This window comes from Haliaeetus albicilla, chromosome 3 (assembly GCF_947461875.1).
Source record: "Haliaeetus albicilla chromosome 3, bHalAlb1.1, whole genome shotgun sequence".
In the NCBI taxonomy this organism is placed as follows: Eukaryota; Metazoa; Chordata; class Aves; order Accipitriformes; family Accipitridae; genus Haliaeetus; species Haliaeetus albicilla.
Window position 1 is genome coordinate 71,457,575 of NC_091485.1, and position 16,347 is coordinate 71,473,921.

At 42.9% G+C, this 16,347-nt stretch overlaps 1 protein-coding gene across 1 annotated transcript in view; it reads right to left on the minus strand.

The window, feature by feature from the left end:
- FAM135B (family with sequence similarity 135 member B) overlaps positions 1-16,347 on the minus strand; it is a 210,591-nt gene that overhangs the window by 115,681 nt on the left and 78,563 nt on the right. The window contains exon 3 of the mRNA XM_069780111.1: positions 550-629. Coding sequence (XP_069636212.1) covers positions 550-629 — 80 coding nt within the window. The remainder of the gene's footprint in view (positions 1-549; positions 630-16,347) is intronic.

Sequence of the window (16,347 nt, forward strand, 5' to 3'; positions counted from 1 at the left end):
ATTTGGTTTTATTTCTTATTATCCTACTCTGATTTGATTGGTAATAAACTAAAATAATTTCCCCAAGTTGAGTCTGTTTTGCCCATGAAGACAGTTGCTGAGTGATCTCCCTGTCCTTATCTTGACCCACGAACCTTTCATCATATTTTCTTTCCCCTGTCCAGCTGAGGAGGGGGAGTGATAAAGCAGCTTGATGGGCACCTGGTTTCCAGCCAGGGTCAACCCACTACACACTGAAACAATTTTAATCCAGAAATTGCCTCTAGTACACCAACTCTTTCCATTGTCAGCAAGGAAAGCCACATATAAGAGAGACTGCTTGCAGATAAGATGGTGAGAATTTCCTCTGCTTTTCTGATGAACACAAGCACCAAAACTCAAATTCAACTCAGCCCAAACCCATACCACAACAGAGAGCTGAACAGCCACTGATCATTAGGGAAATTCAGGGTTGGATTCAAATCCAGGCTCACATGTTTCCCACACACACTCTCTTCCTCCATGCTGCCCCACCTCCAGTCATGTTACATCCCTCTGGGACATGCTTACCTGTCTGTCCTGCAATCGTAGCGAACAGCCTGTGGGGAATCCTGGATGGGATCTTCAGTCCCACTCTTATCTGGTAATACCTGGGGAGAAAGAATTAAAAATGACATAATGTTAGTTAGGTGACCACTTGATCCAGCCTAAAATTCTGTAAGAACACATCCTGGGCATCCACACTCAAACAGAAGTGCTCAAGAGAACAGGCATGCTCAGAAGCACTGACTCTTTTCTTCTGCTTTTTAGTTCTAACTTGTCGTGGTTTAACCCCAGCCAGCAACTAAGCACCACGCAGCCGCTCACTCACTCCCCCCGCCATCCAGTGGGATGGGGGAGAAAATCAGGAAAAGAAGTAAAACTCCTGGGTTGAGATAAGAACGATTTAATAGAACAGAAAAGAAGAGACTAATAATGATAATGATAACACTAATAAAATGACAACAGTAGTAATAAAAGGATTGAAATGTACAAATGATGCACAGGGCAATTGCTCACCACCCGCCGACCGACACCCAGCCAGTCCCCAAGCGGCGAAAATCCCTGCCCCCCCCACTTCCCAGTTCCTAAACTAGATGGGACGTCCCATGGTATGGAATACACTGTTGGCCAGTTTGGGTCAGGTGCCCTGGCTGGGCATGAGAAGCTGAAAAATCCTTGACTGTAGTCTAAACACTACTGAGCAACAACTGAAAACATCAGTGTTATCAACATTCTTCACATGCTGAACTCAAAACATAGCACTGTACCAGCTACTAGGAAGACAGCTAACTACATCCCAGCTGAAACCAGGACATAACTAAAGTGGGTTTAATTAATCAGGCCCCTCCTATTTTACAGCAGGCAGAGTGGACACAATGGCCTGATGTGTGACAAATGAGGAAAGATTGTGAAGAGCTCTTGGCTTCTTTTAGGGAAAAGAGACATAGAGAAATATCTATGCTAAAAGGCAGTGAGATCAGACAAGGAGTGACAAAAATTTAATACAAAACAGAAACAGGAAACTTCTATGGGAAGACAACAAATGTGCTAATCTCACATCTAGGAAAATTAAATTTATACATAGTGAATATCATTCTGCTGCTCCATGTTGAGGCTACCATATCATGAAAATGTTAGTGTTAATCATATCTAAACCAGCTGTATTCTGGTTATTTGCTATCCCGTAGGTGATCACTATGTTAGATGAAGGAAGACAGAAAAAAAAAAACATCAGCAATTTCACTGGCTTAAGTTACACATGGTGCAGGTTACTTTAGAAAGTTTGCAAATATGAGCTCAGTCTAAACAGAGAAAAAAAAAAACCTCGTTCCAGTCTTCCTTCATCACCACTTTCATGAACGAGGAATAAAAGTCAGTGTACGGTACAGTATGTAATCCACTACGTTGTAGCTCAGGATACCTCCACCTGTTTGCAGATCTCCCACTGACCTGCTGTAACACCCCCATTCTCTGTGTTTTCCCTCCTACCCTTTGTTTGGTCTATTTGTTTACAAATTCCTCACCTCTCACAAGTGCTTGCAGATATTTTTAGCCTGATTTTTGTCTAAGACCCTAAATATAGAAATAAAGGTTAAATTATAACTGTAAAGGTCTACCCAGTCCCTAAAGACATTATGACACTTAGCAGAATTATTTCCTCAGAAGAATATAACCATATCTGGAAATGAGCAGTTAAAACACCTAGTTTTCTGTGAACTGCTGTATAAACAACAGCACATACAGGTTACACTTACCAATAAAATCTTTGCTAGGGGTGTAACAGTAGATAAACCAGACCTGTCTGAGCTTGACTAGGAGAAAAAAAAAACACTTCAGAGGCAATTGTGTCATGGTCCTTCACAGCTGAAAGCTCACATTACCCTACCTGTTCCAACTCACAGATCCTTGCCAACTTGGATATGGTTCCAGCACAACCTTTGAGAATTTTAGGTATCTGTTTTAGGCAAGAAATTGGGCATGAAAATTCTCCACTTACATTTGAGTTTTCAGAAAAGAAAATAAAAGAAGCTCAGATTCTAAATACACACAGTATCTAGTTAAAAATAACAGCAACCAAATCTAAATTGCCTGATCTTTCTCTCCCTTACGCTGTCCTTGTGCTATGGTAGGAGTTTTTAATTAACACTATTGCTCCTGATTTCTTCCAGAGCAAGTGCAAGAATTATGCTTTAAGTCACTTTGTATTTTCATTAAAATTACATGCAATACAATTTTTTAAGTGACAAAAATACCCTATTTGGACTACTCATGCAGTCTAATCATTTCCAAATAACAGCAATGTGGTATTAAAGGAGGATTGCCACAGTAGAGTAATGGGACAGTCCTCAGTGTGTAGATATTAATGTTTTACTACATGTCCATTCCACTAGAGTTATTTCTAAGAATAGCATCATATAACTATTTGGCTACTTCTTTTAGATTTGTGCTGCTTAAGATTGTGGTGGGTTATCTTTGGCTATGGGCCAAATTCCCACCCAGATGCTCTCTCACTCCCCCTCATCAACAGGACAGCAGGAGAAAGTAGGATGAAAAATAGGATAAGATAAAGACAGGGACATCACTAACCAGTTACTGTTACAGACAAAACAGACTGAACTGAGGGAAAATTAATTTAATTTATTCACAATTGGGTAGTAAGAATTAAAACCAAACATTAAAACAACACCTGCCCCCACCCCACCCCAGGCTCAGCTTCACTCTGACTCCTCTCCTCCCAAGCAGCTCAGGGGGATGGGGATGGGGATGGGAGTTACAGTCAGACCATAAAAGCCCCTCTCTGCTGCTCCATCCTCTTCACACATTTGCTGCTCTACTGTGGACCCTTCCGCAGGCTGCAGTTCCTTCAGGAAATATCCAACTGGCTACCTACTGCCACGCTATGGTAACATCTGCCTTCCCTCATCATGTGTCTCATGTTCAGAAGCATCTCAAGCAGCCCTAAATACTTTCATTAGAAAACTGTTTTCCAGTGGCTTGGCTGGTGCTCCAGATTTAGTCACCTGAAGCTGAGGAGATTATACGTAGGTGCCCGAGGTGCCAGTTTCAATGGCCATGTAGTCAAAACTCTCAGTAGACTTAGGGACATTCAGCTCCTAAGAGAGGATGCTGGGCAGACCTTGGTTTCACTCATTGTCCGGACTAGAACTGCTGACTACTATATAGCCTTGGATATCAAAAACATGTGAAGATATGTCAGTACTGGTGACTTCATAACAAGCTTATTTCCACCCTTTATTATTTCCTTTGAAAAATTGGCAAGGTGTAACAACATAAAAGAGCTAGGTCTTCATCATATTTTAGCCTTTCCCTGTTCATCCCCTTAATTTGGCAAATTAATTTGAATGTCAGAGATACTCTAGAAGTCATAAATAGACATCTTCCCATGTACCCACCAAATTCAACTGCTGAAAACAAAAACTGCATAAAAAAAGTCATAGAAACCTAAGGAGCTCTCAGATTAAGGTTAAACTCTAAGGTTAAATGTCCAGATGTAAAGCAAAGCTGGAGACTAGCAAGATCTGCAATATTAAGGAATGCAGCCAAAAATGCCACTCATTTTATAGGTGACCAAACATGTTCTCATTCTTAATAAAAAGTATGATACTAATCAGTTACTAATAAAAGATTTATTGCAGATTGATTGGCACATGATGCCAAAAGGTCTGGCCTTGGTAATGCAATGGCATAAAGCAATTCCGGTATAAACCATCATGGAACTAGATACATTCTTCCTAAAGAAAGACTTTAGGGAATGGTCCCACGCCCAGAAGACACAAAAGGTTTCTGAAGATCCTGTTGTTTCCAGATCTGTGCAATTGTGCATATTTATGCATTTCAGTGGTCAATTAGATTAATAGCAGAGAAGGACAGCAATGTAGAGGACTGTGAGAGACTGAAAGAGTTAATGTCTCAAACATTGTGGTGGGGCAAGTTCTGCATAACAATGAACTGCAGGACAGCAGGATAAGGAGGGCCTGCTGGAGGATGCACAATTCCTGTTCTGATACACTGAGCAGGGCAGCTTACCATAGATGGCCAAAGATCGAACAACAGTCATATCTGCATGGAGGGAGAAGTTACTCCTTAAATGACCCCCAAGCCCACTGACCCATTTCCCAAAGGTTCTGAAAGCACAAAGTGCAGGTGACACCTAATTAGCCTAATGAGTTTGAGTGCCCACCTGAAAGAAGTGCAAGGACATTATAAAAGGACATGAACTGAAGCCCCACATGTACACACCCTCCAGAACTGAACCTCTAGACTGGCAGGACCAATGCTAGACCCAGGACTGGTGAAATCTTCCTCTTCTCTCTCTCTTCATAATCCCTACACCTCATCCCTTTAAGACATAAAACTGTTGACCAAGTCTGGGACTAGGAGTTGATGCAGCTGCCCCCAGGCTCCTGTCTGAGAAGAAGTCTAGAAATCAAGGGGGTCCACTCTGGACCTTGTGACACAATGGGAGAGCTCTCCTTATTTTCTTCCCTGAAGCAATCCCCAAATAAGCAAGCCTTGTAGTATATGTTTGGTGACGCATGGTTAGCACATGTTATATGGTTTACTGATGTAGTTTCATGCCAATTCTTGTTGTGAGCAAATAAAAGTTGAGGTTTATGTGTTAAAGGATCCCTGTTGTCATTTCACCTTAATCCTGACCTGGGAGTCGGCGAACCTGAGTCGTCATCCTGAGAAATTGGGACGTGACAGAGGACCCGAGATCAAAGTCCCCCAACACCCCACAGACATTCATGGAAATTAACACAAAGGGCAGTGAAAGTGTTAAAGGCTCAAACCCAAAGATTAAATTAAAAATTAAATAGAAATAGAAATGCTCACAATTTATCAGTTTATTCCTTTTAAAATGGAATAGTTTTCCTGAAAATCTTTGAGAACAAGTAATTTTTCAATGGAAGTTTCAGGCAAAGTGTTAACAATAGCTCCAAAGGAGGTTATAAATATCATAAGCAGAATATGAGCAAAGAACAGCTTCACCTCGGGTGGCCAGAAAAAGCTAAAGACATCTCATTTGAGTTTCACCAGACCTCTTGTTGTCCAGTTAAAATAAACAACCTCCATACAGGAAACTGAATAAAACCCATTACCTGGGGTTTTTTTTCTGTTTTTAAGCCACATATCTATATTTAAATCATAAGACAGGCAAATACTATCCATTCCTTCTCAGAGCTCCTCTGAGTCTTTGCAGGCAGGGAGGAATTGCCAAACAGGGACTTTATGCCTAAGCAAAAACATAAAAATGAAGGTTCCTGCTCCCACACTGTGAAGATGGATGTTACTTCATAATAGTTTGTGCATTGTGAGGACGGTTTTCCTGATCAAAATACAGGCCACTGCAAGATGCAGAGTCTCATACATTTTCTTCAGCAGCAAACACAGATAAATATCTCCACCTCGCCACCCCACTGTCCTACACCTCTTGGTTATGCCAGTACAAGTAATAATGAGACCAAGATGTAAACCAGAACCATGTTAATGTGAGCACAAATAACAAGTAAAACACTCTTTTTGTCAAAACCTCTACAAAAATCCACATTGTTGTATGACTGAATACTGTGCTCAGTCTCTGCTAACAGGGTGGTAGATGACAAATGGTTTTGACGTACTGAGACCACTCATTCTGTTGCAGTGAGGTACCGTCTGAACTAGAAATGGCATAAATCATGCTGAGAAGCAACAGGTACAGCTGACCATACAGCGTTTCTGGTTTTCCTCAGAGTGAAGCAAACCATCTCCAGCTGGCTCTAATAGTCACATTGGGAAGTGGCCTCATAGGCTGGTCATCCTACCAGCCTCTTCCAATCCACCAAAGCAAAAGAGGGATCAGTTTAGTGTCCTGAGCTCTCCTAGAGTCTACATGACCTGTTCTCAGCTGAGTGGAACATTCGCTGTGTGGACACTGCAGCAGCAGAGCCTTGAGGGTTGGTTGCTATCTGGGTGGAGGCAATTGCACAGACATGGCTTCTCTCTCTTTGTGCAAGTAGCTGCTGCCTCCATTTAAGGCTTGGGAAAAAATCCTACAGACAAGGGCTTTATTTCTACCCAGCTGAGTGAACCTCTCCAAAATGATGAGAGCCATGAACAGAAAAACTACAAAGAATAGGAACAGGACCTGGAGGTCAAAATCTATACCTAAACCTGGAAAATCAGGCTGAGGTAAACACTGCAAAAGCCACCAAAATAGTTACAGGAGGTCCTCCACCACATATGTGCAGGAAAGGACTGCCTGATAGTGACATGGGGCTGACAGTAATGATAAATCATACTGCCTCCAAAAATAACGAGCTATTTTGTCCTCCTGCTTACATTTTTTTTTTTTTTTTTAACGAAGAGCACAGATAGGAAGACTAAAGGGAGGGAGTACAAAGCTTTGAAATAGATCACAGCCAAGGTGCCAAAATCAAAGAAGTCAGCATGCTTAGTGCAGATGAAGCTGGAGAACCTTGGCTGAAGTGGCACGTGAACTGGACACTTAGTAATACAGGTTTACAACAAATGCAAGGAATCCATAATGGTACAGAAGGGCCGGTGAAGAGCAGAAGCTAAACAGTAATTTTGCAAAGGGGCTTGTCATGACCTGGGCTGGACAGACCAGGGAGTCATGATGAATTCAGAATTCCCTCGGGCTAAATTAAGGTGAAACGACACCAAACGATCAGTTAAAGATTTTACTCATGACAGGAGCAAACTGAACTTGGAAGGTGTAACAGCAGGTGGCGGGGTGTCTCACAACAGGAATTGGCATGAGACTACCTCAGTAAATGGTGTAACCCATGGTAAGCGTATACAGCAATTCAGGGAAAGAGGAGACCCCTCCCGTTGGGTCAGGAGGTTCAGAGCAGACCCCCTTGCTTTCTAGACTCCTTCTCAGAGAAGGGCCCGGGGTGACTGGATCCACTCTTAGTCCCAGACTTGGTCAATGGTTTTGTGTCTTAAAGGGATGAGGTGTAGGGATTATGGAAAAGGAACAAGAGAGAAAGAGAAAAAGAGAAAGATATCACCGGTCCTGGGTCCAGCGTGGGTCCAGTCAGCCGAGGGGTCCAGTTCCGGAGGGGGGGCACACCTGGGGCTTCAGTTCATGCCCTTTTATCGTCCTTGCCCCTCCTTCGGGTGGGTGCTCAAACTCATTCATGATCAGTTTGTGAGCCTTTGGGCTTGGGGGGTCATTTGGGGAGTAACTTCCCTTTCCCTGCAGACGTGATTTTTGGCCACGCATGGTGAGCTGCCCTGCTCAGCATTATCAGACCAGGGAGCTGTGCACCCTCCTTCATGCTCTCCCCCTCCTGTTGCTGATGGGTGCTGATCCGCTTCTTTTCATCTGTGGTTCCTTGTTATGAAGAGTTTGTCTTTAAGCAGAACTTGCCCCACCACGGTGTTTGAGACATTAACTCTTTCAGTCTCTCACAGGGCTGAATTGGACATCACTACGGGTCCCTGAGAGTGGCCCCAGAAATACAAAAGGCTCTACAGTAGATGTTGAAGGAAAGAATAATTAGGAAATAAATGAGAAATTGCAATACAATTCCTGGTTTACTACAATTAGGTTAGGTCTGGCTCATTAGAGTTAGGCTAAGTAGTACCTCTCTTTGAGTAAACAGCTGGTTGTGGGTTGGTTTTTTTTTCAAGACAAGAGCAGTACAGAAAAGATTATTTAGACTTCAGTAAAGTAGGGAGACCACAGAAAATCTCCAGCTAATGTGGAAGAGACGCTGTGTAAGGGAAGATCAGGAAATAGCAAGCTGATTTTAAGAAAAGAACTAAAGGAACTTGGCACACTTAATTCAGCAAAACACAGAGCAATCAGATCCCCTCTCCATCTATAAATACATTGGGAGGAAAAACATCAGGAAGGAAGAAGAAGAGTGAGGTACAAGAAAGTACAACATTGGCACAAGAACAGCCACATATAAACTGCCCATGAATAAATGCAATTTAGACATATGAAGTTGTAGCTGGCAAAGGATTAAGACTGTGAAACAACCTCGTAACAGAAGCAGGAATGAAAAAGCCAATTTGCTTTTAGGGGAAGCTCAGTAAATTTCCAGATCATTTATAGGACATGGATCCTTCTTATTTGCAGGACCAATGTTACTTACACAGACAGTGCATACCACTCCAAGTCCCTCCTCTCTTGCGAGACAGACTGCATGGGACACCCTAGTAGCAATAAATTTGCCATCACCACCTTCACTGGCCATTTCTGAATTGCTCATCTTTACAATTAAATAGATAATTTGAATACTCACTTTGTTTTCCTGTGCCCAGACACATATTAATCCCTGATGACCTGTACTGACTCACCTAGCATGCTGACGTTAAAGCCTCCCTCAGGAGCCTGACTCCAGAAACAGACGTGTTGGGTGGCATTGCCTCCCCTTGCCTCCCCCTTCAAGAGGCAAAGCTACTGACACCTTTCAGTCTCTTGGCACTGTGGTGGTCAGACATCCTCTCAGGAGCACCTAAATCACTCTCAGATGTTAAGTGCTCACTTAATGATCAGGCAGGGTGCAGAGGGTTGGGGTTTTTTTGCTATCTTTGTTAATTATTACATTGCACTCAAATGCACAGGAGAAATAATTAATTTTAGGAGAATAAAATGTTTTAGCTTCAGATAATTCATTGTGCCTTCTCTAGTGATCTAACCATACCACAGGGCAGTACCTAACCCCAAAGGATTTACATCAAAACCAACAGAGACAAGTCAAGGGAGGAGGCTGGTACCAGCCCTGTTACTGACACTTTGGACTCCATCCTTCCCTTGCTTCCTCCTCTCAGATCAATGCCAGAGCATCTCAACTCTCATCTAGTCCTACAAGTTGCTGCCTACTTGTCTTCCCCTGTCATTGACTGGTAATGGCGTTGTAAACCCCAAGTTAAGAAGGGATAAGTAGTTTGAGAGAAGCAATTTGTTGGATATTATTGATCCATCACGCTACCAAACCAGAACGCTCCCACCAAGACAGACCAGACTTCTCCTCCCTGATCATTTCTGCAGCATGAAAATCAAAAAGATTGGCTCAGTAACACTGTCATAGGAGCCAGACAAGTTCAAAACTCCATAGCTTCCACCTGCTTTGAATTATACCTGAACAGCTCCAAGGCTTTCATCTCAAGTTAGGCTATATTTTAATAAACAACCCTTAAGCTAATACACACTGCAAACAGACTAGCTGTACGCTGAGCCTGATCAGTCAGCCTGGAGTTTCTGTTGCTCCACAGACCACTGTTGGAGTTGCCCTCCGGCAGCCCCTGTCAGCAAAACTTCTCTGTTGAACTACTGCTGCCGGTGAGCTGAGGCAGCACACTGTTCTGGAAGTCAGTGAGGAAAAGCTTTACAGGCAAGGAAAAAGACAGATTTCTTCATGAAAAGAGCATGAGAAGAGACCTCAAGTCTCTATGCAAGACGTAACTTCATTGGCCATAAGAAAGGGGTTTCAGCTGGAAAAAAAACGACATTCCCTCTCTGAAAACATTAACAGACCTTTCTGTCCTGCACTGATGATCCCAGAAGAGGATTCCCAAGTATGTTATCATCTGAGAGCTGCCTGCTACATATTCCAGAAGTTTATGCAGGACAGAGGAAATATCTGTGATCATCCAGGCTGATTCCCAGAAAAACACAGTAATCAATATTTAGTCAAACACACTATCATTTCCTATACAGACACTGCGGGCTGAAACTTAAAAAAAAAACGCCTCCCATCCAGTTAGCTTCACGCTGAAAAAGTGAAAAGCAATACCTGTCTTGAAGGTATAGGGACAAAGCCTGGGTAAAAGAGGCAACCAGACCACTATTTCTCCTTTCACTTCAGTGAAAAAAATCAGAGGCATAGCCATAAAAAATTCTGTGACTTTGCATCAAACAACAGAGGATTTTCCTTGCTTGTGGTGATATTGCCTTAGGTTACATATCTAACAGAGTCAATAATATTTCACAGGTCTATAAAGTGCATGAGTCAAACAGCAGTGCACTGTATGAATCCATCCCCTGTTCCTTTACTGGCTGTTTTGTATATAACTATTTTGGTGCATTCTTTGGCTATTCAAACAGAAGATACATGGGAAAAGGTGGTAATTTTACACCTCATATTGAAGACAGACAGATAAATTAGCCTATGGAGCATATCAGAAAAATGATCACATTACTGTGTAAGCAAGTACAGTGTGCAATACCCATGTGCATGAGGAAGCCCTACAATACAACCACAAATGTTTCAGAAAAACTGTCTGATCCCTTTCTGCTAAAGAACAGCCAGTGTCAATGGTTCACCAACATCTGCACACAAGCAGTCTGTCCACAAATTTTCCTTTCCTGAGCACCCACCAAACTGTAACAGCACAGTGCTCATAGCGGCTGTAGATGGTGCTGACTGGGAAAACACGTATCAGTACAGAACAATGCTTATAAAACACATATTAATCACTGATACAGTTCATTTATAAGCTTTTATGATGTATTGTGTGCCCGTGCCCAGGCGCTGGCAGCGTGGCTGCAGGGCGGCCTGTGTGAAGAGAGGCCGGGGCTGCCCCATGCCGGACACAGCCGGTTCCAGCCGGTCCCAGCCGGCTCCAACGGCCCCACCGCAGGACACAGCTGAGCCCCTCAGCCAAGATGGCGGAAAACAGGTTCCAGAAAGGGCCGAAGGCGGCACAGGCAGAGGACGAGGAGGAGGGAGCCGAGGAGGGACCCCCAGGAGGAGGAGGAGGAGGAGGGCGGGAGGCGGTGCAGGCCCGCAGCAGGGATCCCCTGCAGCCCTGGAGAGACCCCGCTGGAGCAGAGACCCCCCCTGCAGCCCGGGGAGGGCCCCACAGGGGCCGCAGCAGGGGGATATTTCCTGCAGGAGCTGCGGCCGTGGAGAGCCCGGGCGGGAGCAGGTTGTCCCTGAAGGACTGCAGCCCGGGGAAGGGCCCGCGCTGGAGCAGGGAGACGTGGGAGGAGGGAGGAGCGGCCCAGAGGGGCTGGGGGGGACCCACCGCAACCCCCGGCCCCAGCCCCTGTGCCACTTGGCAGGGGCAAGGAGGTAGAGGAGCTGGGAATGAAGGAATAAGGTTGAGATTGGGAAAAAGGCAGGGAGAGGAGTCAGGAGTGAAAGAGTATGGCTGGCTGTGCCTTGGAAAAAGGAGTTGGTGGCGGGAAAGTGTTTTAGCATCCTACTCCATTTTTAAATATCAGTAGGTTAATTTTCTCTAAATTAAGTCTATTTTGCCTGTGGTAATAACTGGTAAGTAATCTCCCCATCTTTATCTTGACACAAGAGGTTTTTTGTCTTATTTTCTCCCCCTGTCCTGCTGAGGCAGGGGAGTGAGAGAGAGGCTGGTTGGGATCTAGCAGCTGGCCCAGGTCAACCCACAACTCCCAGGTCCACCTTCAGGTGTGCATTCTCTGACTGAAGCTGAGTGATGCTGGAAGTCCTATGGTTTTCCTGCATCTCTAACTGCAAGTTCAGCTGTGATATCTCCTAATTTTTACTGATCAAATTATCTTTATATTGTTCTATTTGGTCTAATAAGGCTGCAATCTCTTTCTTTTGTCACAAGTGCTTCCTGTTCTGCCTCTAACTGTTCCTTTAGCACTTGATCAGAACTGCCTTCTCTAGGTATGCCATGCCTTGTATAATCCAATTTAAACTGTAGAGCAGACATCTGAATCAGGTTATTGTACTGGTGCTGTTGTAATCTTTCTTCATCTTTTTTAAATTCTGTTTCCACTTTCTTAATTTTTTGTAGTTGTTTTTCCAACTAGCTTACAGTCTTCAAGACTTCAGTACCTCTGTACCTGTTTTCAGTTCTTGTATGTGTGCCACCATTTTCTCTATTTCTTTGTCACAAGCCATAAATTCTTGATGGTTTTGCTCCTTTTCTAATAAAAACTTATTGTATTCATCCATCTTCTGCTTTATTTCTGCTTGCAAAAATTCTACCTTCTATTCTCTAAGCATTCCAGAAGTCTGTGATGTTACTTGAAGTTTTAACTGTTCTTCAAGCTCCTTAATTTCTTGCATTCCATTAATTTTCCTTTCTATAGCTTACTTATGCATGAACTGCGACTGGTTTTCAAGCTGTTTTTCAAGGACTGGAATTTGCTTGTTTAGATATACAGGCTCCAATTATTACTTAGCCAGGTCCTGATTACTATGCAGTTGGTCTTCATGCTCTACATCCTATTTTTTCATTTGAAAGGGCAAGCTCGAGTGGTCCTTTCCTGCCAGACACTGAATCTCTAATTTTTCCTTTGCTAAAAATTCCACTTCCAGTCCTAGAAAGTATTCATAACATCAGCCAAGGGGTTGCATTATTTCTTTTACATTTTTGTGACATAACACTTTCTTTTTATTGTCTTATGAAGTTGTACAGGATATGTGAAACATCAAAAAACTAATGCTCTGTACAAAAACTGTACAGCTTTTGCTCCATGCCCTAATCATGAAACACTGAAAAGTGTCCACATTTCATAGATAGTGTTTGTTTCTGATTCTGTACTGAGATCTTTAGTCTTTTAGAATAGGAAATGCTGCTCTTTTTTTAATTTCATTATTTGTTACATGTATGACACAGTCATGTCTTAATCTGTATTTACATCTCATAGGAGGTACCCTCATAAATAAGGCTGTGTCTCTGAATTAAGAACCTCATTTTGAGAAGAGCTGAACCATTGCAACCCCATTCTCTTTAACAGGAGAAAATAGAGTTGTAATGAGTTCTAGGATTCAGGCTCCAAAAGAGAACAGGATGAAATTCCTCTCTCAAACCCACCTGAGACATCTTAGGAAATGGCTGTCAGAGTTCAAGGTGTGTCTGGACAATGCTCTTAGTCATATGATTTAGTTTTAGATAGTTCTGCAAGGAGCAGGGAGTTGGACTCAACGGTCCTTATGGGTTCCTTCCAACTTGAGGTATACTATGATTCTGTGAACTGAATGCAAAAAATATACTCTCCTTGAAAATATCCACCAAGAACAAATAAAGCTTAATTTCAGCAGAAACCACTGAAACAGTGTCTTTGTAATTCTGAGATAAATTTCTGTTTTCTGACAAGTACCTTAGGAATTCAGCTGGACCCAGATAGAAATGCTGAATTTTCAGAATTTATGATGCGTGACTGTTTTGAATTCCTCTTTGCTCTGGTACTGATCTGCCATCGCTGGGCTCAGTTTTATGCAGCTCTACATTGCCCTTGGGAAGTGCATTGTGTGCTACTGCCAGACGCTTCAACCTTGTATCTGCTGATGCACCTGAGCAAAGTGGAGACCTGATGGGTTGGGTCAGTGATGTGAAGCAGGGACAGTAACACTAAATTGCTATGGGGAAAAGAGGCAGCAGTGGGTGTAGATTCCTTTTGGGCTCCTGTAAATGTCAGGCCTTGGTGGGAGGCACTGTCGAATTGCAGTATGGTAACACGTATCCTCTCCTTTCCTTGTTCTGCCAGCCAGCTAGCAATGACTGAAACTGAGTCCTGTGATGGTAGGTCAGTACCAGAGCAACGGTTGGCTGGGATCATGGACCAGGAGACTGTACTGAAGTTGCAAGAGATATAGCCATAGCCATGGGACAAATCAAGTCTTTTGCTGAGACCATGCAGCTTGACCTATCTGCATGACTTTCTTCTATCATAGGAAGCGTGCAACTTGTATGAGACTTCCAAATATTTGAGCTGACCAATTCAGTGACAGCAGAGTTTAGGGTTCTGCTGGATGGACTAAGTGTCACAACTTGTCCCAGGATCATGATTCACTGTGTCAGATCATGCTGCATCTTCACTTTGCTTATGTCCCCAAACTTCCTTATTTTGGAAGCTAGTTCAGAGTCAATGGCAGAAGATATTCAGGTTTTGTGTTCATTTGGGATTAGACAACTACCAGGCTGTGAATGAATTGAAAATCTCTCCTTGGTCTGCTGGGGTACACATACCCATTATGTCCCCATTCAGTTTGCATCTCTGTTTCAAGGTCACTTTGGCTTTCAATCTTTCTGGGAAATTCTGAGATATGAAGAAATCTGTATAATTTTTAAAGTAGTGGCCTCCAAGAAGCCATTTCCTGGCTATCATTTTCTGTTGTCTCCTGTTTCCAGGAGTGAGATACAAAACTTAAAAAAATTTAGCGTAAATAACCACATCTCCAAACCTGTTTATCCATTTCAGTCTACAAGCATTACAGAAACACTTCAGAACTCTCATGAGACACCATATTTGTCTTATTCTAGTAAAAAAGATATAATATAAAAGCTTGAAACAAGAAAGGAAAACAATGACCTTCAGGAATACTCAGCTCATTTTATATCTATAAAATGATTGCTACAGAGTGCCTCTTGTTTCACCCAGGTCAGTTAAGGGTTACTTATCTCTTTGAGATTATCACAGTGTAAGGTCCTCCAGGTGCTTCAGTTAGAAGAGCACAAAATTTCTTGATCTCTAGCTGTTCATATAATGCAAGACCAAATTGAAAAAGGTTACTACTTGACTGTGAGACTAAATTAAGCTATGTTTTCAAGGTTTCTTATTGCCTTTGAGACAAGGATATAAGTACTCATATACTTATTGGGGTCCTAATTTTTCTGCCCTTTCCGTCTCTTTTCCAACAATAAAGCAAGTTTCTTTCATTTTACTCTGCTGTTCACCATTCTACCGCCCACCCTCTTCACCCCTACTTTACTATGCTCTCTGAAAGGGAAGTAAAGGGCAAATTGCTTTAAGAGTGTGGATATGGGACCAATTGAAAGGCAGCATTGCTATCTTGATGACCGTAAAACGGCAAGAGCCCCTGAGGTGAGCATAAAAGGAGATGTAAAGAGTGGTGGTTGGTATAATTGTCAGAGAGCTGCAGGGATGCAAGGGCTGGAGCTTTTATGGCCTGTAGGACTGCAAGTTTCTGCAGAGAAGAGATGTTCTGATGAAGTCTACATGAAGCTAGAAGTATAAAAATGATCAAGGTTGCGACTTACCTGGATTCAAATGAAAGCGTTGCCTCAAAAGCATCAAGTGCCAAGTATAGGCTCTGATTCAGTAATGCACTTTAATGTGGGAGCTCTCCTGTTAACACTAGTGCTCGTTTGCCAAAAGTTGTTTATATCTTTTCCACGTTGTACCCAGAGCACTCAGCTCTTGAGAGCTTCCAGCCCTAAATCCTGGACTGTAGACATATCTATGTTTGATTCTGGGACATGCTGAGCACTTTAAGAAGATGCTGAGAACCCTTGCATACCGTTTGCTTGGGTGAGAATGAATCACACCAAGTACCTCTCAGGTCTGCAGAACTGCACAGCATTTGTTGTTAAAACAGGATTTTCTGTCAGAATAAAAAATAAAAAGGAGGGCTGCCATACATCTAGAATTTAATTATTTCCTCTTATTGAATGAACAACTCCCTTTGTCATGCTTCCTTGTGTCTGCATGCTGCCATCTCCTTGTAGGTGAGAAGTTTGCTTTCATTAGACCCACTATGCCTTCTAGCTAGAGACACGGGCTACTTCCTGTACTGCAAGGAGGGTATGGATTGCCTTCCTATTACACTATTAATTTTAGATCTACCTTCATCAAAAGTTAAAGAGCTTGAGAATAAAACTGGGGTGAGAATTGTAGAAACTTGATGTGATAAATGGCTGTGGAGTCTGGATTGGAGTGCTGCAGTTGTGTTTGACTAACTTGCTGTCATGCCCTGGCAGAACGGCAGTGGTTATCGTGGAGGAAGCTGCCAGACAGTCCTGTCACCTTGTTCAATGTTTGTGTAAGACTGAGCTTTGAGGGCTGAGGAAAGCCTTCCTCTTGCCACCTCCAATGACTTCCAAAGTGAG